Source organism: Neopelma chrysocephalum, unplaced genomic scaffold (genome assembly GCF_003984885.1).
Source record: "Neopelma chrysocephalum unplaced genomic scaffold, ASM398488v2 Primary Assembly neopelma1_63, whole genome shotgun sequence".
NCBI classification, from domain to species: domain Eukaryota; kingdom Metazoa; phylum Chordata; class Aves; order Passeriformes; family Pipridae; genus Neopelma; species Neopelma chrysocephalum.
In genome coordinates this window covers 14,899,646-14,925,262 of record NW_020897720.1, presented here as the reverse complement: position 1 = coordinate 14,925,262, position 25,617 = coordinate 14,899,646, and the positions used below count along the sequence as shown (strand labels likewise).

The following is a 25,617-nucleotide window of genomic DNA, read 5'->3' as shown; positions in this document are numbered from 1 at the left end:
GCAGAGGGAGGTCTGCCCAGCGCAGCGTGGGATGACCCAGTCCTCTTCCACGTTCTCTCTTGGACTTTATTCTGCAACAAAACGTGGTTCTCCTCTACAAACTCCTGTTTTAAAGGTGTCTCCAGGTTAAATCATTTGCAGGTTGCTTTCTGAGCTTCAGCAGGAGTGACCTGGCTGTGTTACTTCATTTCTCAGCTGGCAGAGATGGCTGCTGTGGGGAGCACAGAGGGCAGAGGGGCAGTGCCTGCCCGTGCCTGCTCCCGTGCCCCCAGGTACATTCCGTGCTGCTCCCACCCCGGCCCTGCTGACACAGCGAGATGGGAATGTGTCTTTCTGCAGGAATCAGCATCTTCCTCAGGCTCCGACCCCTTACAGCATTTCCTTCTTAGTTCCAACAGGGAACACAGGGTGATTCATCATCCCTGCCAGCCAAGTTTACAAAAGAGTTTATTCATTTGCCGAGACGGGGGACAAACTTTGATTAAAAAGCATAAAATGTGGATGTGATTTAAAAACGTTTCAGCCTGCACAGTGGCTCCTTTGCAAGTAAACCACAGAGGCCACAGTCCCTCAGAGCTGTCCACCCTAAGTGCCCACAGAGAGATTTCAGAGCAGAAAATGAGAACATCATTAACAGAAGCTGCCTCACTCCCTACAAGCCCCTCAGATGCTTAGCAAGGCCTGCGATTTGCACCCCTACATCCTCTGGTTCTTTTGGGCATCCCTGACCAATTTTCTAATTAGAACATGGGCAGTGTAATTTTAAATGAGAAGGGGAGAACCTGTGTCTCTTCCCCTCCCAGCAGTCAGACCCCCCTAATTCTGTGTGGGTGCACTTGGGCAGTTTCAAGCAAGCCAGGCAGGCAATGACCAGTTATTTCTGTGTTTGCAGGAGTTTCAGTGACCTTGGGAACGTGCAGCTGGGCACGGCTCAGAGCGCTGCCAGCCCAGCCCTGACTGCACCATAATTACCCTGAACAGGAACACGAGCTGTGGGATTCCTCCCCAGCTTATCCTCCTGGTGAATCCAGCTTCAGTCTCCCAAACCTGGCCCGGGGACAGCTGGAGGTGCCGCCGTGTGTGACAGACCCTTTCCATCCAAACGCTCCATGTTTATCTCACGCTGAGCCTCGTCTGGATTATCTGCAGCAGCATTTGAGGCATAAATCCCGTCCTTTCACTTCTCTCAGTTGCACTTTGGTGTCCTCAAGGGGTGCAGCCCTGAATAACACTGAGTTATTCATGACTGCCTGCAGCCTCCCGGCCGGTTCAGCTCTGCTGTACCAGCACCAGGGTGGCTCAGGGCCTCACAGGACTGAGCTCCCAAACCAGGCTGAGGGCAAAGGGGCTTTTGCCTATTCCAGGAGGACCCTGGCACGGGTCAGACTGCTCAGGAAACCTTCAGAGCCAGAGTTAGTTTGCAGCCAAGGTCTCTGAGTTTGCCTGAGGAAAGCGTGGTGGAGCTGATACCTCAGTGTTTCACACACCGGGGGTTTGTTCAGACTGTGCAGAGACACCTGAGCTGGCCTGAGCTGGCTGCTGGACACACTGACCTGCAATCCAGAGAGCAGGTGCTGAGCAGAGAGCAGTGGGAGCTGTGGGTGGGCTGTGGAGCTGCACTGTGATTGTGCAGTGACCTGGTGTAGCTTTTCCTTGCCACTGTGCCCAATGTGTTGTTCCAAGAGGAAATTGTACCCGATCTGTTCATGGGGAGGTGTGCATGTCCAGCCATGTAGCCTTTTTCTGGTGTTTGGCCAATCTTGCACCTTAGTCCCACCTTGTCCTTCTGATGGAGGTGTTTCTGCAATGCTCAGAGGGTCTGATTCAGGATGGTTTCCTGACATCCCTCAGGAGTTTTGCTGTCAGGAAATGCTCTGTGATTTTGCTGTCAGATGGGTACCAGGCAGTGCTGAGCCCAGAGGTGCAGCTGCTGCAGGAGACCCATCCCAGTCCATCCCCCCCTTTTCCCACCTCAGAAGCCCCCCTGCTTCTGCCCATCACTGCTAATGCAGTTTGTATTTCCCTTGGCGTGCCAAATCCTCAGCTCGTGAGATCCGTCTGTGCACACACTAAAGGAAGGCTAATAATGAGATGATACTTCAGCAGACAGCACCTCCACAGCCTGGCATGATCTTTTAGCTATGCCTGATGCAAAGACACCAGTCAGAATTTTGGCTGGATCTTTAAACAGCAGAGACTGGATGTTGGCATGCCTTGGCTTCTGGCTTCCATCCTCGCTCCTCTAGGATCTGCTGTGATTATTTTTTCATTCATGAAAAACAAAGGAAGAGTGGCAGACACACAGCTAAATTTAGAATTTGTTCATGTATGAGGCCTTTTTAACGCATGTACTTTTTAGCTACAGTTTCAGGGAGAAACCTGAGCTGTGCTGAGGTCAGAAAGAGTTCTGTTATCCAGACACATCCCTGCCTCCCCCATCCTGACTCAGTGCTTTGTTTTATGGGAAATACTATATGGTACAACACAAGTACTCTTCAGATAGTTTTAATATTTCCTCTGCTGAGGTCTCAGACAAACCCTTGTAACATGAGAGACAAGGGGGCATCCAAAAATACTTGGGTGTGCATTCAGCAGCCAAGCTCTCCACAGAGGGATTTTTACTCCACTTTTAAGGGACCTAAGGGTTTGAAACACCCACGAGATGTTTGATTCTCCTGGTTTTAAAGCAGATCTCCATGTCACAGCTCCCCAGACTGAGTTTTTCCTCTCACATATTCTCACTCCTCTCTCTGGCTGCAGTTGTGCTGGAGCTGTGTTAGGATGTTCTGATGACAGGACAGGTGGACCCTTTTATTATGGTTTATGATATTAGCAGTTGCTAAAAGCTTCAGTGAACTTGCACCCTTATATTAGATATTATTTCCCTATTTTCCACTTTCCTTATGGATTTTGATATAGTGAGTCATTCCCCAAAACCTTCCTTTTTCAGCTGGGTTTTGCCAGATCTCTGTTTAGGGAATGGACTGGTGATGGAGTGAATTCAGAAGGCAAGAGGTAGCTTATTCTTGCAACGTCTTGCGTGGTCTGATTTGGTTTCTGGTTCTATTTATTATTGGAAAGATGCTATTTTTTGGTGAAGGTAATAGTGATGATTGGTAATGCTGATGGTCGCTCTGTATCAGTGTGAATACTGATTTGTGGAGAGCAAGCACAGGAACTCAGATGTTCTGGTGAGCTGGGGGACGATCTTTTCTCAGTCTCAGCCGTGCCCCGTGTCGGTCGGTCCCCGAAGCTGTGCCGCGATCCCGGCGGGGTCCGGCTGCTCCGTCCTCGGGGAGCCCACGGGGAGCCCGCCCGCTCCTCCCTGGACCCGCCACCTGCTCGCACGGCCCAGTCACCCTCCGGCGCTGACATTATTTTCCTTCATTTCCATTATTTTCCTTCTCCCCCGAGCCCCGCGGCTGTCCAGGGCTCACCAGGAGCAGGGGACGGAAGCTGCAGGAGCAGCAAGCCTGCGGGGAAGGCGTGCAGCCCGGGCAGGCTGTCCTACGGCTCGGGCTGGGTTCCTCCGGCGTTTGGTTCCCTGTGGATCCGCTTCCAGCCGGGAACACCCGCCGCGAGCCCGGGGAGAGCCGCGGCGGGGCGGACGGGGGGAGTTGGGATGTGCGCCGATACTCGCGGCATTACGGTGGAGGGGCGGGGCGGGGGCGGGGCCTCAGACGTGGCTGGGGCTCAATAGGGGCGGGGCCAACAGGGGGCGGGGCCCGAGCGGCGGCGCGGCTGGAACGGCCCGGGCGCTTCTAGAAACGGGGGAGCGGAGAGAGAGCGGCCCGGAGCGGGACGGGTGAGACACAGCGACCGGGGCTGAGGGACGGGACGGGACGGGACGGGACGGGGCTGGGCTGAGCCGGGCAGGGGTTGGGCCGGTCCCGCGCTGAGCGGCTGTGCCCGGTGCCGCAGCCCCCCGGCACTCGCGGCGGTCCCGGTAGCGCTGAGCCCTAAGCCGGGCATTGGCTCAGCTCTGAGCCGGGCTCTGCGCCGGCTCAGCCCGTCCAGCTTCGCTGTGCTGAGTTTAAACCCTCGTCCGGCCCCGGGCAGCTCCCGCGCCGCTGCCGGGGCTCGGCGGGTCCGGCCCCGCTCGGGGGTCTGGGGCGGCTCCGGTGCCGCCCCCGGGCCGGGCGCTGCGGGGCAAGGGGGGAACGGGGCGTCGCGGAACATCCCTTGGGTGTCTGTAAGCGTGTTTAGAGGTGTCGCGGTCACAGGTCCCGTGCGAGGGCTGGCTCCCCTTTTCCTGCCCTCTGGGCTCGGCGGGAGCGGTGTTCCCAGTGGGATGTGCCGGCTGCGTTCATGGTCTGTGCGCGATCCCAGCGCAGAGCGAGCGATGCTTCGTGGAGGTGTTCGAACCGCACTTGCTCTGCTCCCGTCTCGTTTTGTGTTGCCCTGCGATCCGCTTTCCTAAAAGAGCCCGTCGCTGTGTCTGTCGGAGCGCACAGCTGGGCTGGGGAGCAGCCAGGGCAGCGCAGACAGCCGGGGGTGACCCGGCGGGGCAGCCCCAGAGGAGAAGGTTGTGCGAAGGCAGCGCACGGGACTGGGCTGGAGCGAAAGCTGAAGGCACTTGAGTGTTATCGGAGCTCAGCTGGGGCACGGCGGCTTGTTATGTCATAGTAATGCAAAACATGCCTTTGACCAGACAGGAATGATTTTATTTCAAGCAGCAAAGAATGTCCTTGTAACCTGGAAGCAGGGAGGATGTGTAAATAAAGACTATTTTTGGAGCCGTCTGACTTTGTGATGTTTGGTGTTCCTAGCCAGTGATCACCCCTCTTCCTCAGTAGTAAATACTGAAGGTGAGCTTCCCCAGAAGACATTTTTGTAACAAAACCTCTTGCTCTTTAATTTTATAGGTGCTCTGTGAGGGTGGAGCTGAGCTGAGCAGCCACTGCAGCCATCTTTACCAGGGTAATACTTCATCTTTCTGGCATTAAGGACTTGGAAATAATCCCACAGGTATGTTGTGAGTATATATATATATATATATATAGCAGCCAATAACTGCCACTCACATTTCACAAGCAGAGCATTATTCTGCAGTTGTAAATTGGCATTGCTCTGACACTAACAGGCGAGAATGTGGCTTCCTGCTAATGCCATAATTCCTTGAGATTCAATTTTTTAATGTGATTAATCATACTTTGGGAAGCAGCGCAGGAATTGTGTACTTCAAAGACAGTGACAGCAGAGGGAGCAGGATTTACCAGTTAGCATAAGAAGTTTTTCAGTCGAGGTTTAAGTCAGGAATTCAATCTGTTTATAATTTCCATGTTGTGCACATTGGCAAACCTCCAAAGAAGCGAGCTGTAAACATAGATATTTTTCCTATGACTAGTCCTGATTTTTGTGTATGGTTTTCTATATGTCAGAGGCATGGGAACGTGGAGTATGGAAAGTGGGCACGTTCTAGGGTGATGTTAGAGCAGAGACAACCCCTGCACCTCTGAGATAATGTCTGATTTTAATTAAATTGCTGATATTACTTGGAAGAAACAGTTCACTGACAGTAGACCTTTTAATATTAAAAAAAAACCCCACCCTTATTTCTGAACAGGAAGATATTTTTCGTGCTATATGGGAGCAAATGGCAGGGTATATTAAGTATGATGATATATGAAAGTTATGGGCTTTGCACAGTAAAATGCAGTCTAAATGCTAATGCTGAAAAAACAAGCTGTAGTGGAAAAAGAGCGTGGAGTCTTGCTGTCTTCAGAAACAGTGTGGGATCTGACTGCAGGCTGCTTCATATGGGCAGAGCTTGCAGAGTAAGTTGAAGGCAGATTTGCTGTGCCTTAGACTGGCATCAATTTTGTCGTCTACTGGAGTGTGGAAGAAACATTCTTTGCTGTGGCTTTAAAAACCTGTGGGGAGCTAATCAAGATGATTACGGCTTCTAAGGTGGCTGTAATTTACTTTGTATTAGAAGAAATGCCTGCAGTTGTGTGTGAGTGTGCTGTATCCTTGTTAATGCTTGCAAATGAGCAACTTTTTCCTCATTTTCTTTTGGCTTGCCGTGAAAAAAACAAGGCAATTGCAGTGAGTTATTTGCTAGGCAATTATAGTTGTTTTCGGATGCACATTAAATCCTTTGTAAAGAAAGGTGGTGATGTTGGCACAAGCTGCTCTGAGCAGTAAAGCCAACATGCACTAGGGGAAGGAGCTGGGAAGCAATTACTTAAGGCTGAAGAGAGAACTCACCTGTGAGGAGGCTCCCGGTGCTGCAGGGGAGCAATCCCTGCTGTCCCTGGGGGGGACTGAGGGTGAGTGTGAGGTGACTCCTGGCATGAGGTCCAGACTATAACAGCGTGGTCTCGGTGGGGCTCTGACAGGTGTTTAAATCAAGAGTTCTTTGGGTCAGAGGAGGAGTTGAACACTGGAGCATCTGAGTGCGTGTGGATAATGAATTTCAGGTCTGAGTTACTTGTTTCAGAGTCTTCAGGCAATGGTGTAGGTTTTTCCCTTAGGATGAAATTAATCTTTCCTTAGCATTTAATAATTTCTAAGTAGTTTTATAGCTGCTATCATGTGTCAGGCTAATCTGCAAGCCTTGAAATACTGCTACAAGCTGGATGGTTTTCTTGATTGGAATTGAGAGAAGCTCTTCCATGGCAACATCTTGAAAATCTGTTTGCAATTAAGTCCTTCTTTTGGCTCTAAGTAAGCAATCTTGCAGTTTTTTGTTTGTGCCATTTTCCACTTAAATCTAATTAGCCTTATCTGCAGCCCTCAATGCTGATAGCAGGTTATTGCCTCCTTTGGGAGCTCCACTGTTTGTGGAGGGGATGGGGATGAAGCCATCTGCACCACTACCCCTTGCTGTGTCTGCAGGCAGTAAGACAGGGTGGAAAGCACTGGCATTTGGAGAAGCCCCAGACAGACCTGCCTCATCCAAGAGTCTGACCTCAAATTGCTGTCTGAGGATGGACCATCCTTCAGAGCCTGGCCCCAACTGTGTGTGCACCAAGAATTCAGCTGTGGCCTGAGGGGACCTTGAAGGAGTGATTTGCTTGTTGGACTTCACCATGATATTTTAAATTTAGATGCCTGTGTTAGCAGCTGTTTTAGGAGTGCTTTTCCAGGTGTCTTTAATAGCACAGGCAAGCACAGAGGAGGAGACAGGGCTGTAACCTTGTGTCATCAGCTTGTACATTGTATTCTGGTAGCTTGGAAAAATGGTATCTTAATCAGATTTTGACAGTAGCTAGTTGTGATTCTTTGTCTCACAAACTTTATGCCTCTGTAGCAACCTGTGGGTCTGTAAGAATGGAACCACACTTAGGGAACAGTAGTCTGCCTTAATTTCTTGGAAGAAACCATTGCTGTATGCTCTGAAAAAAATTTCCCCCCCACCTAGCCCTTGGAAAGAGAGGTGACTTTGCTGGTAGCAGTTTGGAGCAGCTCCATCCCATCCCAGATCCACAGCTCCATCCCAGCCCAGATCCACAGCTTCCTGAGAGAATCCCCACAGCAAAGGGAGTGCTGTCACCTCTAAGTGTGGAGTGGAAGAACATTGTGGGGTTTATCCTGGAATTCATGTGGGAAAATGAGTGTTCACGTCAGAGCACGAGTCACACTCTGGCCTGATTTACCACAATAAAGAGTATAACTTTTATTCTTTACATTACCCAGACTTGTCTTATGTTGGTTCCACTTAATTCTTCTGCCTGAGAGGGATATGCAAGTTTGAAGCCTGGATGAAGGACTTGCTTTTTTAGTCCCTGTTCTTACTCAGACTGTGAGGCAAGTGGAGGACTCTTGTTCTGTGGTGAACAAAGGAGACTGCAACATATCAGTTTGATCAGAAGTTGAGTCCTAAAGGCACTGGATGAGTAATAGGTATTTGTTTCCCCTTCTGACCTGAAAAAAAGTCCTCCCTCCTGGCTCTGGGAGTTGGCTCGAGTCTCCAGTGACTGGATATTGGATTCTGAGTGGGTGAGGAACTGATAACTCTGGTGGATGTGCAAGCAACTTTTCTTTTATGGGTCAGGTCTGTATTTTTATATCATGTTGATTAAGAGCTTTCAGAAAGCTTGTTTAATAAAGAATTCAGTCTAACTTGTGAAGAAAAATTCCAACCTGGTCTATTTTGTCTAGAAGGACCTTCTTTCCTGCTGCCAGTGCTCTCTGAAGCCTGACAGCACTCTTTCCAGTGGGAGCAATGATTCATTAGGGTACTACACTGTAAAGATGTAAAAAAAAAAAAGCCAAGAACATAGGCAGTGTTTGTTCTACACAGGCTTATTATCTGGCATTTCTGTTTGAATAAAACAGACTGGCTTTGTAAATATTTGTCTCCATTATCGAGGCAGGAGCTGCTCGTGCCCCTTCTGCCCCTCTTGCCCTCCTTGTTAGCAGATGGTTCAGCTGGGGTGGGCAGGGCAGGCATACGTGTGTCTGTGCACACATGCTCCTGCTGTCCAAGGCTGCGGTTATTCAGCCTCCTGTAATTCATTATTTGTGCTGGTTTTCCCAGTAACAGCTGTGAAAAGAATGTGTACAAACAATCTGCAAACCCTGCAGCCAGGTGTCCTGCTTGTTCAGCAAGAGCTGCTTTCTCTGTTTACTGAAGTTTCTGTTTATTGACTCAAGTAAAACTGAGTAGGATGGTAAAGCTGTTAAAGATCTGCTATAAAGACAAGCTGCTAGCTGTAGTAAGTGTACTTCTTGGCAGATATCCTCAGCCATGAGAGAACATGGTGGGGAGCTGCAGCAGAATGTAGAGTTGTGTTGTTTTAACTGGAAAATTCCCTTGTAATTGTTCTCCCAGGCTTTCTGTTGTGCATCCAAAAAACCACTCCATTAAATGATGACAGACTATGCAGATGGACAGACGAGGCTTAATATATCCAAATTAATGTACTTCCCAAGTGTTCTTGACTTGCTGGGCTTTCTGCTACATCACTTATTGTGGCTTGTAGTATTGGCAGACCTCTGCATGGTACTATTCACTCAGCTTTGCTCAATTCTCAGATTACCCATGTACTAGTTCTGAACTGACTTGAACAAGCAGTTTGGGAATATGTGGTTTGCAGGAGGGTGAGAAACAGAAGAGAGAAAGGAGAAGACTTATTGTGGTGCTGTGAGACATTTTCCTGCTTACTCATGGTTGCACACTGTTGTGGCAAACGTTTCTGATTGCTTGGGTAGTCCTGTAAAGCAATCGAAAGAATAATTTAAAAACAATCATCTTGCCATGTGGTAACACCCAGCAGAGCACAGAGCTATTTCTGGTGTTCCTAGTGATGGTGGTGTCACTGGTGTGTTTGGTGTTTGTGTCCCTGGCACTCCTGAGCTCAACTGAGGGTGAGGGTCTCTGTTGTGCTGTGGGCTTGAAAATCCCAGAAGGAAAGGGCAATATCCACTTTTCATCTTCTGCCTCCTGTCATGCAGGCAGATGTGTGGAGCCCAAGGGAATAACAAGCTAGAACTTTTCCAGAATTATCTTATTTTAATGCCTTCCTACTTGCTGCATTGCTTGAAATTTTAGGATATTCCATGTATTTTCCCTTCTCTCCTCAGATTAAGTGGTTCCATTTTGCCCCAAATAGCTGCATTTTTGCTGTATTTGGTCACAGGTTGCAAATGGCCATTTCCAGCCACCGGTGCACCCAGTTACATGGGGTAGGAAAAAGGAATAATTGCTTTTTGAATTAAGGTGAGGAGCTGCCACCCTCCCTGTGCCACTGTGCAGGGTGTTCCCGAGCTGTGTTTGAGCAGCTGTGCTCCTGCTCGGGGCTGGCTGGGGTGGCTGTTCCTGCTTGGTGAACAGGCAGCTCCAGAGTGAGCTGTGAGCTGATCCAAGTGCATCCAAGCACCTCATAAATTCCCTGGAAATGGTGATCCTGGCCATCAGATCTCCCAAGAGGACTGCAGCTCGCAGGAGGCTCTTCTGTACACACCTTGCATCCCTTCCTTCACCTGACCCTGGCTGCTGGGGCTGCCTTTCCCTTCCGTGCTCCCTCGGGCTGTGCTTTTGGAAGCACAACAATCTGCTTTCAGCCCCCATCTCTGGGGGCTGAGTTTCTAAACTGGCACAGCCTTTGAAATACAGAAGTCATGAGGCCTGTGCCCAGAGGCCAATATGCTGAGATGATGCATCTTGAATAAGCAGAGCTGGAAATTTCACTTTTAACTTTTCCAACCGTTTCTGCCTCTTCGAAGCTACAAAATGCTCTATTTCTCTATTTGGCTTTCTCACTATTTGTGTTTCTAGACAGGTCTTATATAACTGAGTTTTATAGCATGCTGTAAGTCTGACCATTTAATTTAGACTTATTATTATTGGAATATAATACAATTTTGTGAGTCTCATATTTTCCAGCTCTAGTGAGGCGTGACATGGAAGGCACTGAGCTGCTCTTGCAAAAGAGCTTGTTCTCACTGTCTCAGTGGACAATATATTGCTTCCATTACTTCTCTCATGTGGGCTTTCCAGTGCCTTTCATGTAAATCCCAGAGAGTACACAGGATAGCACTTAAGACTGTTAAGTAACAGATTTTGTGGTTGAAGACTTTTTTTTTTCAAGCTTTACTAATTAGAATTCAGTCTTTCAAGGACATAAATAATTTTCATGAGGATAAAATGACTGAAGGTAAAGATTAATGCCTTGGGTTGTTTCCTCACAAGTAAGTTAACTAATTTTACTCTTCCTTTTTCTTTCCATTTGTTGCAGGCTTGAGCTGTCTGGAAGATGAAGCCCTGGCTGCAGTTGGTGTTCTTCACCTGTGTTTTGTTCTGGCTCACAGAAGCAGAGTTCTTCACCTCCATAGGTATGGAAAGAACCAGTGCAGGATGCTGTGCTGGAGTTCATGGGATTGCCAGAACTGTTCAAGCTTACAGTTGAAGCACATGGCTTTCTTCACATGGCCCTGTCAAACACTGTCTGTGCTAGGAAATGCTGCTCTGCTGCAGTTTGTTTGCAGTTGGGTAATTTAGCACACTGTGACCAACAGGATACAAGTTTCTCTGGGGCCTCTGTCAGGGCCTGTGTTCTATTAAGAATTGTGCGTCTGTTGTTATCTTTAACACAGCATAACTTTATGCTAAAAAGCTTAGTCCTGAGTTTGATTTATGAAAACAATTGAAATAAGTATGTGAAATATGTGTTTTCACAGGACCCGAAGTCTCCTGTTTTCCCAAAAAGTTGGAGTTGGGTGTCAGAAGTAAAAATTAATAACCCCCTTACCTTGCGTGTTTTGTTAGGCCTGAGTAAATCCTGAAGAATTCACATCATTATAAATCCTAAAAACAAACTGATTTTTGTGACACTTTAGTTCCTGTGTCCTAATAGGTGTGATACAACCAAGTTTGATTGTGGCAGAGCCTCAAAATAAGCACAAACTTGAGTTTTCTGCTGTTACTTGGTCCAATGTTTTCCCATGGAGCAGTGTGGGGACTTCCCCTCCATAAGGGCATTAGAGGCTGATTAACTACCCCTGGCTGTTCTCCAGGATGTCCTTTGAGTCAGGGGAGCTGTGTTTGTGAATGGCAAAGCTCAGAACTCCTGGTGGGTTATTTTGCACCACTGTGGAAGCACTCAGCTGGAGCCAGGCAGTGTTCCTCTGCCAACCTCCTCACGTGCTCTGGGCTTGGCTAAACAATATTCAACTACATGTCTATTGTTTGCTTCTCATTTTCCTAAGTTAAGCAGATTTTTATGCAAAATTTCCCTGAAGGGTTACCTTTTCTTTACACTTACCTGTTTGTGAACCTTTCCTAACTCTGAAAATAGCACAGCCTGCTGCCTTCTGTCTGCTTAACCATGCCTCATTAATAATGACTTTGGAATGCTGCAGCTAAAGCTGTGGCTGCATTTGCAAATCTCATCCAGTCTTTCAGTTTGGGCTTTGAAAAGCCAAGTTTGTCACAGCAATTAGGACAGACATGTGAGCAATTCCCACTAATGCTGATCAGGAGAGTGTGTGTGTGTGTGTCAGTCTATGAACATTAGTCTGAAATCCCTCTGTATGTACAGTTAGGTTGTGTTTCCACAGTTACCCAGATTGCAGAGCTGTAAATTTAAATGATGCCAGTGATGAGGTTAATAATTTGTTAGTGTGACCTAATCTGTATCCATATGTAGCACAGATGCTTTGGCAACTCTTTGGATCTTTTGTTGCTTCGACTCAATAGCTGTATGAATGTAAAACCTTTATTTTTATTGTCCTACATACACTTGCAATGCTAAAAGTCAGTGGCTCCATGAGCCACTGAAGCTGGGACTTGAAAAGCCCCTGGAAGGATCTGAATGCCAGACTTGTATGTCTAATAGCTGTTGTGGTTTACAGGCATTGAAGTGCACACCCTTCACTTGTCTGTTCTTTGTGGTGGTTTTCATAGCCCTAGAGCATTTAAGGTTTGTCTTCTGTGCACTTGGAAATCATTACTTTTTTAGGTCTGATGAACATTTGCTCCTACTCTCTTTTTAGGTCAAATGACAGACCTGATTTATGCAGAGAAAGACTTGATCCAGTCTCTAAAGGAATATATCCGAGCAGAAGAGAACAAGCTCTCTCAGATTAAAAGGTAGGGGAGGAGGTTTGTATAATCAAGGGTGACAAAATGGCTCATCTGTGTTCACTCACACCCCACCTTTGTCACCACTCTCTGCTGCTGGTATTTCCTCAGCAGATGATCACAATGAGACCAGAGGTACTAACTTAGTTTGTGTCCATAAACCTGCAAGGAGGGGTCCCTGCTTTATATATAATTTAGAATTTGCTTCTTTAGAAATGTTGGTTTGCTGGGCCATTGTCCCGATTGCTTGGATCACTTGAAAGGCTTTTGCTGACAACTGCAATTTTCTGTGTCCCTTAGGGAAGATTGTTAATGCTTATCTAGCCAAAAGCAATGTCTGCTAGGGTGTGACACTAGGATAGTCTAAATGAGGTCCAGGTTCAGAAGAGCCCAGTGCCTCTAAAAGGAGCCAAGCTTTCCAAAGAATTTCTGAACTCCAGGCTGGACGTGTCAATCTGAGCTCCCTTTGGGAGTGTAGGGTGAGGATGGGGCTGTGGAGGAGTGAAATGATAGGAATTCTCGTGACATATACCCAAAATGTTCTTTTCTTGAAAAGCTGCCCTTTGGAGGAGAAGCAGTCTCCTCCTGAAGTATTGATAAAGACAATGTCTGTGCATTCTATGTATAAACTGGTGTTTTTAAGACCTGTTGCAAGTGAGATGCATGCCTACTGTAGTAAGGTTTTTAAAATAGTAAGCAGGGAAATTATTTCCTTTTAAAAGAGACTATTGTAACTTAAAAAAAAAATCTGCTTTATGCTTCTGAAGTTGAAAGGTTGAAAGCTGGTTTTGATAGCAAAAGCAGCAATAATTTGATCTAGGTGTGTAATTGGAACGAGTTGAGGAAGATGTGCATTCATGAATTGTTCTCAGGCTGAGGTGCACACTTCTCATTCCAGCTGGGCTGAAAAAATGGATGCACTGACCAGCAAATCAACCTCTGATCCAGAGGGGTACCTGGCACACCCTGTCAATGCGTACAAGCTCGTGAAGCGTTTGAACACTGACTGGCTGGAATTGGAAAACCTGGTTCTTCAGGATACAACACATGGTAAGGAGTTCCTGGGGAGCTGCTGGGAGGCAGCCTCAGGGCAGTTGTGTGTCCCCTCGTGTTCTGGAAAACCACAAGCTCAGCTGTGGTTTAAATGCTATTGCCAAGTTTGTTTGAACCAAACTGGTGTTTGTTTCAAATGGCCACTTGTGTGCTGGTCAACCAGGAGGGGGAAACACTGAAACACTCAGGGAGGGCTCAAAGAAACTGTGACCTGCTTTATTTGGGGAAAAGGGAGAAAAGGATATGCTAAAGTTGTCAGCTGTGGTGGCAACTGTTGGGTTATGTTCCTTTATATATAAACTACTTCATCTGCTTTCCTGGTCTGTGCCTTCTCCTGTTGATCTTTGTTTAATCCTGTTGATCAGTAGGTAAGATTAAGGTTCAAAATGAGTCCCATACTGAATTGGTGAATGAATTTGTATCATTAAGAGTTGGCAGATGTTCATAGGCAGTCTGTTGATAACAGGATAATGTACAGTTGCTATCTGTAAACTTATCCTTCTAAATCAAATGCTTCCAATCCTAATCCTTGGTTTTGCATCATATTGTCAGTGTCTGGCTGAATTTGCTTCCATAGCTTTTTTTTTAAGGTTTGTTTTTACTGAACTCCTCGAAAGTGAGGTAGAGGTGGCAATGTTTTTCAGGCAGAACACTGCATGTTTTCCCTTTCTGCATATGCTGAAGTTTAGGTACTTGGAAGTTTTTTTCCAGCCAAGACTTTTATTGCCTTTTGGAATAGTCATCCTAGATGGAAATAAAATACTCAATTCTTTTGAGTACTTCTGTCACTAATTCTTTCTCTAAAGGTTTCCTTTTGTACTTTTTCTTGCTGCATGAGTGGAAATGGTTGGTTTGTTTTCCTTCAGGTGATGGCTCCCAGTCCTGCCCAGCCAACCTGCTGTGTAGCCTTGATATGTTATGTAGTGCATTTAATTTTATTTCTGAATGGTTTTACTTGTCAGGTTTAACCCTCTCACTGGGTAAGGTCCTACCCTACTGAGGTGGTCCTGGATCAGGGTCTCTGTTCCTTGAACTAAGATTTGAAAAGCTCTTATGGCTTTACAGGTTGGAATACAGAATTGGAGCTCCTTGACCAGTACTATAATCCACAGTTGTCTCTGTGGATATTGCAGGAGAACTGATGAAAACTATTTAAAGTTTTCGTGCCAAAAAGAGACATTACAGGAAAATGAAGATGATAAGGTTCACATTGTACTTCAGGAATTGTGTGACAAGAAAACAAGTTATCTGTCCTTTGTTTCTGTCTCATTTTATGAAATACAGTTAATGAGGAAAAAATAATGTCTTTATAACTTGTGAGCCTAATAAGGCTTTAAATCTGGATTATTTGAATCTCATTTCCCAAGCCAAAGCAGATGTTTCCTCTTCTGTATTAATCTAGTACTGATATTTATTCAAGCTCTGGAAGTAATGTCTTTCCCTTTTACTGCAAAGGCTTTATTGCAAATCTGACAATCCAACGCCAGTTTTTCCCCACTGAGGAGGATGAGACTGGAGCTGCGAAGGCTCTGATGCGTCTGCAGGACACCTATAAACTGGATCCTGAAACTCTGTCCCGAGGGAACTTACCAGGTCAGTGCACCAAGGTCTCCTCAGCTCGAACAGGAAGTGGGAACATCCTCCAGCTCTCTCCAAAAGCCCTTTGTGAAATGGGGATTAACAGTTTTTGCTGCAGATGTTTTGGAAAGTGCAGAGACACAGTGGGATGTCCTGGTAGCTGAGACCTGAGAAGTGTTTGTTGTTGCTGCTTATGACAGACTTACTGAAATGGGTTGTGGTCACTCCCAACATGCTGGTTACAGACTGAACAGGCATTGGCAGAGTGCAGGTAGATGAGCTAAAACAATGGTTTTAGTTATTATATGTGGGGGTTTAACAATGAACTTAGTTTTAAGTCTTATCTGTGCATCTGCTGAGCTGGAGCAGCTGGAGAGCAGTGCAGTTACAGTCAGGTGGACACCCAGTTTGTCTGAATAACCATCAGCTTGCTTATGCACAAATACAGATCTCCAGTAAAGAGAAACAAGCTGGCTCTGCCTGTAGTCAGGCTGCTCTGATCACATCACAGTGTTAATCTGTGGGTTTGGTGAAGTCTGTTCAGATGTTAGGCTGCTCTGCCTTTGTCTACAACAGAAAACACAACAGCTGAACACTGTAATTTCTGCTAAACTTCTCTTGGTTTCCAAAGGAATTAATTAAAGTAGAATTAGGATAGAATTTTCTCTTTAATTCTGAAGGTGACCATTTTAATACTGAACCTACAATACTGTCAAATAATTGCCTTTTAGAAGCATTTTTGGACGATAAAAATATGTACTTAGAGATATTCCTCAATGTATTTGAAGGCAAAGGTGCTTCTGTGTGGGTTGCTCAAAGCTGTCTTTCTGCTTTTAGGAGCAAAATACAGATCCACCTTGTCAGTAGGTGACTGTTTTGGCATGGGCAAGACAGCCTACAACGATGGGGACTATTATCACACCGTGCTCTGGATGGAGCAGGCCCTGAAGCAGCACGACGAGGGGGAGGAGACTGCAGTCAGCAAAGTGGAGATCCTGGATTATCTCAGCTACGCTGTGTTCCAGTTTGGGGACCTGCACAGGGCCATGGAGCTCACCAGGAGGCTGATATCCCTGGGTAAGGACAAAAGGCTCGTCTGTCTGTCTGTCTGTCTGCCTGGGGAGCTCTGCCAGCAGAGCTGGGGGCAGTGGTGGCCCCAGCACACTGTGAGCAGGCTGGGAGGAGATCCTGACAGATGACAGGATAAATGTGGGTCCTGGAAAAAACCCAGTTATTTATACATGAAGAATCTTTAACAAACTGTCTGATGGTCCCTGCTGTTGTTACCCAGAGCCCCCAGTGTCTGACTGCAGGACCTGTGGGGCTGTGCTGCAGTGTGCTGAGACACTGTGCTGGGCAATGGTTCAAGCCTTGCTTGTCTCAGGTGGAGATTGAGGCTGCCACAGACCCGGGCTGCAGGTGCTGCACCTTCTGTCAAGTCCTACTGATTTTAGATACTCCTTTTTTTTCCCTCAGTGCAGGTACTCTTCGATGCCAGAAGAATATTTTGCCTGAGATCTTAAAGTATTTATTTCTGAAACAGATTGAGTTTCTTAAAATCTGCTTTCTTAAAACCTGCTTTTATTTCTGGACTGTTCCTGAGTAAGCAAATAATCATTGCTTCCTATCCAGCTTTGCCTGCTTCCTGCATTGGAAAGGTCTGTCCTCCTCAATTAGAGTTAGCATTTACTGTGTTATGTATTTGTTGGGTTTTTAATGAGCTGTGGTTCTTAGTTTAGATGTTAGCAGCATCCTGAGTGTGGGTGAAACCTTCCTATTGAAAAACATGTATTGGTCTAATTTCTGCAGACATTAGGATTCTTAGATTAAAATTTATGAGACTGTGAATACATATTGAATCCAGCTCCCTCTGCAATAGGGTTTAGCACTGATAAATGCAAATCCTTATCAACAGCAAACAGTGAAGCAGACTTGGCATTCTCCCCTGGGAGCAGCAGCTTCCTCTGCTCTGGGCTCAGCTTCCTTCTCTGTGCTCTCCTGAGTGGTGACTGCAGTGACCTTTGGGGTTGGTTCCACGGGATAAACACAATAAGCTTGGGAGGGCCAGAAGGGAAAGAACCTGTTCTAGGTGCCAGTGTCCAGAAACACTGGTGAACAGGTTCCTTCTTAGCTGTGCAGGGGTAAAGATCTGTTGATGTTTGATTCATGCCAACATCACTAATGAATCACTAATGATCTGTCAAAGGTGCTGTGATCCAGGATACCTCCCCTATAACCCTTGGACAGCTGGGGATGGATGCTGTAGGTGGGCTGTAAGGTGGTAACACACACCTTGGAGCTTCCCAACGTGGGGGAAGTCTTTGGAACTGGAGACTGGCTGGACTCCACCACAGTCCCTGGTTAAAGGGTGCTTGTACAGTCTGGGGGAGCAGCATGGTGGAGAGGAGGGGTGCAGCAGGAGTGCTGGCCTGTTCTTGGCTGATGAGCTCTGTGATCTGCTTATTTTGGGTAGAACTGGGCAGAAAAGTTGAGAGAAAAGGAGGAATGTGAAGACCAAAAACTTCTCTTTTTTTTTTTTCTTCTCAGAATACAAGTTTAGTGATGGGTTTTCCCAGAAAAGATTCTTTTGCACACTGTGTCTCTCTTTCCTCTGTAAAGACAGAAACTTCCCAGTGCTGGTTTTCAGTGCAGACTGGAGCCTGATGGTTGGTGTAGGAAGGGCAGAACTGTTGCTCTCTTGATTCAAAGGCTTGTACATACCAACAGCTCCTGAGATTGCCAAGGTCACTGGCTGTGTGTGCTTTTCTCCCCATGCAGACAGCACTCATGAGAGGGCAGGCAGCAACCTGAGGTACTTTGAGAAGCTGCTGGAGAAGGAAAGAGAGGAGGAGGAGAGAGAAAAGCCAGTAAACAAGACCAGGACAGCGACAGAAGCCGTGGTGCAGAGTGGAGCCTACGAGAGGCCTCTCGACTACCTGCCAGAGAGGGACATCTACGAGGCCCTTTGCAGAGGGGAAGGGGTGAAAATGGTAAGAGAAAGACAAGAATGTCCCGGCTGTGCTGCCTTGGCATAAGGGTGGACAAGCTTGGTGTGGGACATGTTAAGTTTTTCCTTCTGCAAAGCTGCTTTTAGAAGAAGTTAAATGTAGTTCTGCCCAGGCTGAGGTTTGTACCTTTATGTCTTGGCTTCTTCCACCTTTAGCTCCTAATCCTAGACACACAAACAGCTCTCAGCTGTACCTCTTAGAGGTTGTTGAAAATTGATTCTCCTCAGTCTGTCTACTCAGCCCTTTTAAAGCCAGCTGTACAGATATCCAAGGAGGCTTTTTCCCCTGAGAGCTGCTTATAATTTGCTTATGGAATTGCATTATTCCTTCCCTTTTGCATCTTAAAGATATGGCCTTCTGTGGTGACTATTTTGACCAACGAGTCTTCAGTACCTCTCAACAAACATGGCTTTAATTCTTAGTGCAGGGAAAAGAATCAATTTATTCCATCTGCATAATCTTAATTATAAAAACCAAGCTTTTTTTACAGCTGGTTGCTTGTGTAGTTCTTTGCTTAATCTGTAACCTATTGTGACTTAATTCCCCTAAAGGTTGGTGTTTCAGTGGCACCTTGAGTGGAATACCTTGTTTTTTATTAGCAGTAAATTGCAGAATCACTCCTGCTTCCCCCTCCTATCTGCTGGCCAGCTGATGGCTTTTACAGTGTTTGTGGAATGAAGCTTCATTTTCTTTTTCTTGTCTTACCTGTTTTCAGTTCGTGAAGTGTTTGAGCAAACAATGCTTTGTTTGGCATTTTGTTTCAGACACCTCGAAGACAAAAAAGGCTGTTTTGTAGGTACCACGATGGGAACAGAAACCCTCACCTGCTCATAGCTCCCTTTAAGGAGGAGGATGAATGGGACAGCCCTCACATTGTTCGATACTATGATGTCATGTCTGATGAAGAAATCGAGAAAATTAAACAACTAGCTAAGCCAAGGGTAAGTTTTCCCTTTTTCCATCTCACTAATGACTGCTAATTCCATGCTTTAATCTCCATTAGCAAAGACCAGGCAAAGGATTTGAAAGCTCTGGTTTCATACCACAGATGATACACTGCAGCTGTGAGCCTAAGGGGAACCATTTGGAAACTGCCTGGTGATGTAGGACCATAAAGCCCAGGCTCCCGAAGGTATTTATGCATTGTTGCACTTAATTATGCAAAGCTCTCAGTAAATGGCTTAGAAAGCTCTTAAGCAATTAACCTGAAAAGACCTGAAAAGGGAGATGGTGAGTGACTTCCAGTGATAGCAGTGGGTGTGCAGTATGCCTGAAGTCTGCCTTTTGAAATGGAGCCAGACTTAAATGACATTTCAAAAGCCCAAATCTCAACAGAACTAGGAAGGAAAAATAGGGATATTTATTTTTTTTAATTGTGCTAGGAAAACTAGAGGGGTTTTTTTGTTTGTTTGGTTGGTTGGTTGTTTTTTTTTTTTTTTGCTTAGAGGGTCCTGGAATCCTCTGCTTCTGTTTTAAGCCATAGGTGTTACCTGTTAGGCATGGTGTGAGTTCTGGTGACCCTGCACACAATAAAAAAGCAGCTACCTGATGCAAAAATAGTAATTAACTCATTGATTTTTTTTTTTCTGGAGGTGGAATTTCCTCCCTGTCACCTGTCTGCAAGAGGGGTTTGGCAGTGTGACAGTAGTAATAGATGCTGCACTTGAGTTTTTCTGTCAGGTCTCAGAAGGATGTAAATCTGAACACCCCATGGCTTATAGATGAGGGGTTCATTTTAGCCCTCTTTGGGCTACTGCTCTGAAATATGGCACTAAAATTCCAGTGGAGAATTACCCTTCTGTATGTATTTCTAAATGCAAGCATAAGTAGTTAGAAACAGATTGAGAAACATGAATAATTTGGGATGTTTGTGAAGCTGGACTTGTATGACTACCAGCCAGCTCTGGGAGTGTTGGCAGAACACTCCTGTCCCAGGGAGGACTCTCACCTCCATAAATGGAGACTTTTTCCTATTACATCATACTGTAAAACTTCAAGAGCTTCAGATAAAATGGAAGCATTCACATAGAGCATGTCACTTAATCCATTTTATCAAATAAAGAGCTTTCTAAAGGCAGCTTTTTTTTTGTTTTCCCTTTTTATTCAAAGTTTTATGGAAAGTCTTAAGTCTTGCTCACTGAGTTCTGCTTATACTACTAATGTCAGAGGAATTTTTCATTTAATCTGTGTAGTGTAGAACTGGGATCAATCCCTGTAAGAGTAGGTAAATATTATGGTCTATAAGATTCAGATGAAACTTTTTGATTTTGAGTTTTTTTTTTTTTTTTTTAATCTGTCTATATCTCAGCTGCAGGAATAGCTTTAAATTCTGTAGTACTACTGAAAGAATGGAAAATGCAAGTCCTGTGATGAGATGGTCCTTAATAAATACAGCTTAATTTTAGCCAGGAGATTTTTAGTTAGTAATTATGGAAGCTTTCAGACAGAAGTCTGAAGTGGTGTTTTAGTTTTAGGCTTAGAAAGATAAGCACTTTTCTTTATTCTAAAATACATTTGCAAGAAATTTCTACTTTTGAGTCCAAGCACTTCAACTTTATCTGCAGTTTACACTTGCCAATACTTTTTTTTGTAGAGAAACAACATCTGTATGTGATTGGGAGTAGCTGTAGTCAAGTGGGTTTGCATGCTTGCCTTGCAAAATGCAATCACTCTTACTCCTCTTCCAAGGAATAGTTCCAGCTTTTCAGGCAATCCATCAGAGCTGGCTGGGGAGGGTCAAGGGAATTCTTAACTCTGTTGATGCAGATAGCATTGGGACAGGTCTGCCATCAAAGCATGAGAACCTTATTCCCAAAATTCGGAATGTTACCTGCAACCCAGGCGTGTCTGAACAGGCACAGCCATGGCCTGGAGCTGGGGGGATGTGAAGATCTCTGAGCTTGGTGCTGCAGGGTTCCAGCAGTGCAGAGTTTCAGAAGGAAAAGCCAAGGGAGTGCCTGCTAAACCAAACACAGACTCCCAGAGGAAAACTAGACGAGGCTTCTGGCCAGTGTAGTGTGTTATGATGGTTCTTCAAAGCCCAGCAAGTGCCTGGTATGAGGCTGATTTCTCCTCCCTGAAAGAGGAAGCCTCACGTTTATCAGTTGATTACACCAACTGAGGTGTAGATTGTATGTCTTAGGTGAAGAAGCCTGTCTGTCAGAGCAGATAGGGAATAATATCAATGTTAGTTCTGATTTATTTAGATCAAATGCTGGGGGCAGAAATCAAGCAAGCATATACAGGCTTGAAAATGGCAGCAGAATGAAAAGGTTGGGAAGCAAAAATGATATCCCCAAAGCTGTGCTTCAGTGTACAAGTGAAGAACAGCCCTCAGTCAGCCTGGCTCGTCTGTTATGATTTATGCAGGAGAAATCTGGAACCAAACAGCAGTGAGTCAGAATTACAGCAACAGCTGTGCCAAGAACTCTTGTATAGGGACAAGACAGCTGACATGGATTGTAGAGCTGGCTGGAGACTTATTGGAGGGAAAAACGAAGGAAATAATGACTCCATGCTCCAAAAGAAGATGGCTTTTCAAATAAAAAGGCCTTCTATGACCTGTAATTAAGTGGAAGGAAGGAGGCATGATTTAGAGTGTTTGTGGTTTGCAGGAGTTTAAATTTAAACGTGGTCTGAGCTTACAGTCAAAGAAAGGAGTGTCCCAGTTCTTGTTCTCAGCTGAAAGCATGAAACCAAAGCGACCTGGTGTGTTGTTAGCAGTCATCTGTCACTGACACCACAGCAAACCTCTTCAGTTTTGCCAAGTTCCAAATTTTTCCTGCAAATCTGGTGATATGGTCTGAACGTGGTGATAAACTCACTGCTTGAAACGTGTAGGTGAGCTGTGCTTTTTGCAGAGTTACCTTCAGCATGTAATAATACATCTCAAACTGTCTCTGAACTAGATGTTCCAGGTATCTTCCAGCTGGAAAATCTGAGCACGGGAATGTTGGGAGTTGCCCTCAGGAGTTTTCTGCCACTGTGGATTTGCCTACCCCCTCATTTGTAACTCATTCTGTAAAAGTTTTCACTTGTTATTTTTCATTTGAGAACGAGGTAGGGTTATTTTAGTCCACATCAGGAGCAGGGTGATTAAATTTCTGGAGTATCCAATGATTTTTCTCTATGCCAGGAACTTGGGCTTCATATGTTCTTAGCTTTCGTTGTTGTTCCCTCTTGCTAATATTGACTCCAGCTGTTTAAAAAAGTGCCTTCAAAACGTGTTCAGCAAGGAACTCGTGGATTCAATGAATATCATGGCTTGTGCACTCAAGTCAGACTATTTTCCCAGGATCAAATGCAGGTGCTGGATTGTACTTGTGTTTCTGCATGTACTGTTTGAGCATGAAATCAGAACGAACTCTAGGTTGGAGCTTTAACTTTCATCCAGTGATATATATTGAAGTTGGACAAATCAGGTTTTGATTTTTTTGGTTAAGATGAGATTTTAAAAAAAATTCTGTCCTGTAGTTGATGTGTTTCTTCCCCCTTGGGATTTTTTTTGACACAGCTGGCACGAGCCACAGTACGTGATCCCAAAACCGGTGTCCTTACAGTGGCTAGCTACAGGGTGTCCAAGAGGTAAGAGAGAAGAGTTGAGCTTTAAGGTTTTTGTGCTTAACAGCTGTCACCTGCTTCCTACCTACAGCTGAAAACTTGAACTGCTTTGCATGTAACCAAAGCTTCCCCAACAAATGCATGGAAAATGGCTCAGCCATCTAACTGAGGGCAGAAGAATCCTTCTGCCTTAGGAAGCGTCTTCTTGTGGTTGATATTCCAAAATAACGTGGTTCTGTCCTTCCCTTATGCCAGCTCGTGGTTGGAGGAAGATGATGATCCTGTTGTGGCCAAGGTGAACCAACGAATGCAGCAGATCACAGGGCTGACAGTGAAAACAGCTGAGCTCTTGCAGGTCAGTGCACTGGCTTCATCCTGGGGGAATTAGCTGGTGCTCTGGTGCAGGTGGATGTTTTCCCTGAGTGTGCTTGGCAGAGAAGGGTGGAGATATCAAAGAAATGGAAGATAACTTTGGGCAGGAATCTGTGATGTACCAGTTTGTTTTGAGAAAAATGCCTGCTGCTTATTTTCGAGTCTGCAAAAGCTGAACCTCCTTCCTATTTGAACCTTTCAAAGACCCAAATACTTTTCATAGTCCTGCTGTAGTTCTCATATGAATTCTGACTACTGGCTGCTGGGGAGAGTAGCAGTGGTACAGCACTGCCAGGGCAGCTGTACCTACCCTGTTTGCTGCTTCTCTTCCTCCATGCTCCTTGAGTTCCTCTTTCAGAGCCTGATTAAAGCACTTCATTACAGGATATCCACAGAAACCAGGTAATTGTGTAAGGATCTGGGAGCCATGTTAAATGCAGCCTCAGAGTAGCTAAATCCTATGTTATGTGGTGCTCAGGTAAAGTAAGCAAAGGGGTGCTTGTAAGCTACTTTGAGCCTTCTGTGGTCCTGGAGGGGCGTGTGGATGTAACAAACCACACAACAAATCTGATTCTGTCTCCTAAGCTGGACACAGAATTGATCACACTCAGCTGCCCTCTCTTCAGAGGAGGGAAGCAAGAGTGTGGTAAAGCTATTGCTGCTAATTCACATGAACCAGGCTGTTTTAGTGATAAGTAGAAACCCTTAAACTACGAAAGGGAAAAAGCTCTTAAGTCGTTTCTCATCTGTGTACCTCCCTTCTGGCAAGCTAAAAAGAACTGAAATGTGCTATAGATAACAATCTTGCCACAGAGTGCTGTTTCTCAGAGCATGTTTTGGATTTCTGAGAGCAAATGCTGTTCAGCAGCAGCAGCCACTTGCAGCTCAGTGGATGTTTGTGCTTCCTTCCCTGCTGTAGGTTGCCAACTATGGAATGGGAGGGCAGTATGAGCCACACTTTGACTTTTCTAGGGTAAGATCACACTTGCAATTATTTCTTGGAGGGATGGGGAGGGGGGAGCAGCTTGGTTTGAGAGAACACTGTGAAACTGTTTTTTGTTGTAGCAGTTATTGTGCAGGCCTGTTGCATGGATGGACTGTGACTTTTGGAAAGCCTTTGCACTGCCCTCTCTGATGCTGACAGTTCAAGAGAATAATGAACAGATCTTCCTGCATATCTCTGTGACCTCGATTCCTTGCACAGTATAGACAGTAAAAGAGTCATGCAGCACTCAAACGTGCTCTTTCCATTGCTTCATTTGTAAATTGGGGTGTGCAAGCCCCGAGTTGTGAGTTTGCCTTGTTCCATTAGGCTTTTGAGTTCAGCAAGGTTGTCCAAATCCTGTTTTGCTGGATGTTTTAAAGCATTTTGCAGGAGGTGGCTGAGGAAGAGAGATCTTCCACCTTCCCTCCAAAGAAGTAGCCATTATGGAAATCCTCACAGGTCATACAGCCTTTCTGGCAAAAGCCTTATTGTGGCTGCAGCTCTGGGCTCTCAAGAGGGTATTATGATGCGAGTTTTTAGCATTTGGACAGAGTCCTGTTCAGGCTGGACTCTAAGAAGAGTTTCTTCAGCAAGGGTGATTGACATTGGAATGGGCTGCCAGGGAGGTGGTGGGGTCACTGTCCCTGGAGGTGTCACTGAGTGCCCTGGGCTGGTTGACAAGGTGCTGTTTGGTCACATGCTGGACTCAAAGATCTCAGAGGTCTTTTCCAGCCTCACTGACTGGGGGTTTCCTGGGTGGGTGTTGAGGAGGACAGTGCTCCAGGGAGCAGGGGAATGTGCCGGTGGTGGGTGCTGGATCCACACCAGGCACTAGAGGGCTCTGCCTGGCAGGGAACAGCTCTGCTTTGCTCCAGGCTGGGAGAAAAGAAGAGCAGGTTCTTAATAATTACCCTGAGCCACTTCATGAACCTGCTAATCGTACTGAAGAGCTGTGGTGACTGGTAGTTCCAAATATAAAACCCATCCGATGCCTTGGTTTCTGGGGTATTTCAGTGGAATCTGGCTTAATTCAGACTGCCAGGGTGGTTTTACCTGGTAGAAGGGATTGCTGCAGCCAGAGCACACAACAGAGTGCAGAATTGAAGCCACCCAACTTAGCACTGTTTAAAAAATTAAAATAAAAAAAATCCTGAGTTTCAACACCGTGGAAGCTCATACTTGTTAGCTTTGGCCCGCTGAGACAATTTTCCTGTTAACTTCGACTGCTTCGTTTCCTGAGTCAGGCAAATGCTCTCAAATTCTCCTCAAAGCCTTTGAACTCAAGGGACCTCAGACATCAAATTGGCCCGTGTGGGCTTTGCTGTTGGAATAGGAGCTGGGGCAGAGCTCCACTTGGAACGTGCCCTTGGCTGCAGGGTCAGCCGGGGCCGGGCGCTCGCAGAGGTTGCTGCAGTTCTGGGCTGGTCCTGCAGGCTCTCTGTGCATCCCGGATTTTTTTTGCGGGCATCCCAGATTTTTTTGCGGGCATCCCAGATTTTTTTGCGCGCATCCCAGATTTTTTTGCGCGCATC

At 45.9% G+C, this 25,617-nt stretch overlaps 1 protein-coding gene across 5 annotated transcripts in view; it reads left to right on the top strand.

Annotated features, from left to right (window-relative positions):
- The first annotated feature begins 3,758 nt into the window (after nt 1-3,758).
- P4HA2 (prolyl 4-hydroxylase subunit alpha 2) overlaps nt 3,759-25,617 on the top strand; it is a 38,493-nt gene continuing 16,634 nt past the window's right edge. For 2 of the 5 annotated variants that reach the window (XR_003534108.1, XM_027682541.1), the window contains exons 1-12: nt 3,766-3,805; nt 4,866-4,968; nt 10,686-10,782; nt 12,442-12,538; nt 13,428-13,579; nt 15,038-15,175; nt 15,998-16,237; nt 17,939-18,150; nt 18,933-19,109; nt 22,682-22,752; nt 22,984-23,083; nt 24,020-24,073. Coding sequence is in view for 3 of the 5 variants with exons in the window: in XM_027682541.1 (XP_027538342.1) it covers nt 10,704-10,782; nt 12,442-12,538; nt 13,428-13,579; nt 15,038-15,175; nt 15,998-16,237; nt 17,939-18,150; nt 18,933-19,109; nt 22,682-22,752; nt 22,984-23,083; nt 24,020-24,073 (1,320 nt within the window). In the remaining 2 variants the exon portion in view is untranslated. Of the gene's footprint in view, nt 3,806-4,865; nt 4,969-10,685; nt 10,783-12,441; nt 12,539-13,427; nt 13,580-15,037; nt 15,176-15,997; nt 16,238-17,938; nt 18,151-18,932; nt 19,110-22,681; nt 22,753-22,983; nt 23,084-24,019; nt 24,074-25,617 lie in introns of those variants that run through there. The other 3 variants (XR_003534109.1, XM_027682542.1, XM_027682543.1) reach the window with 3 other exon arrangements.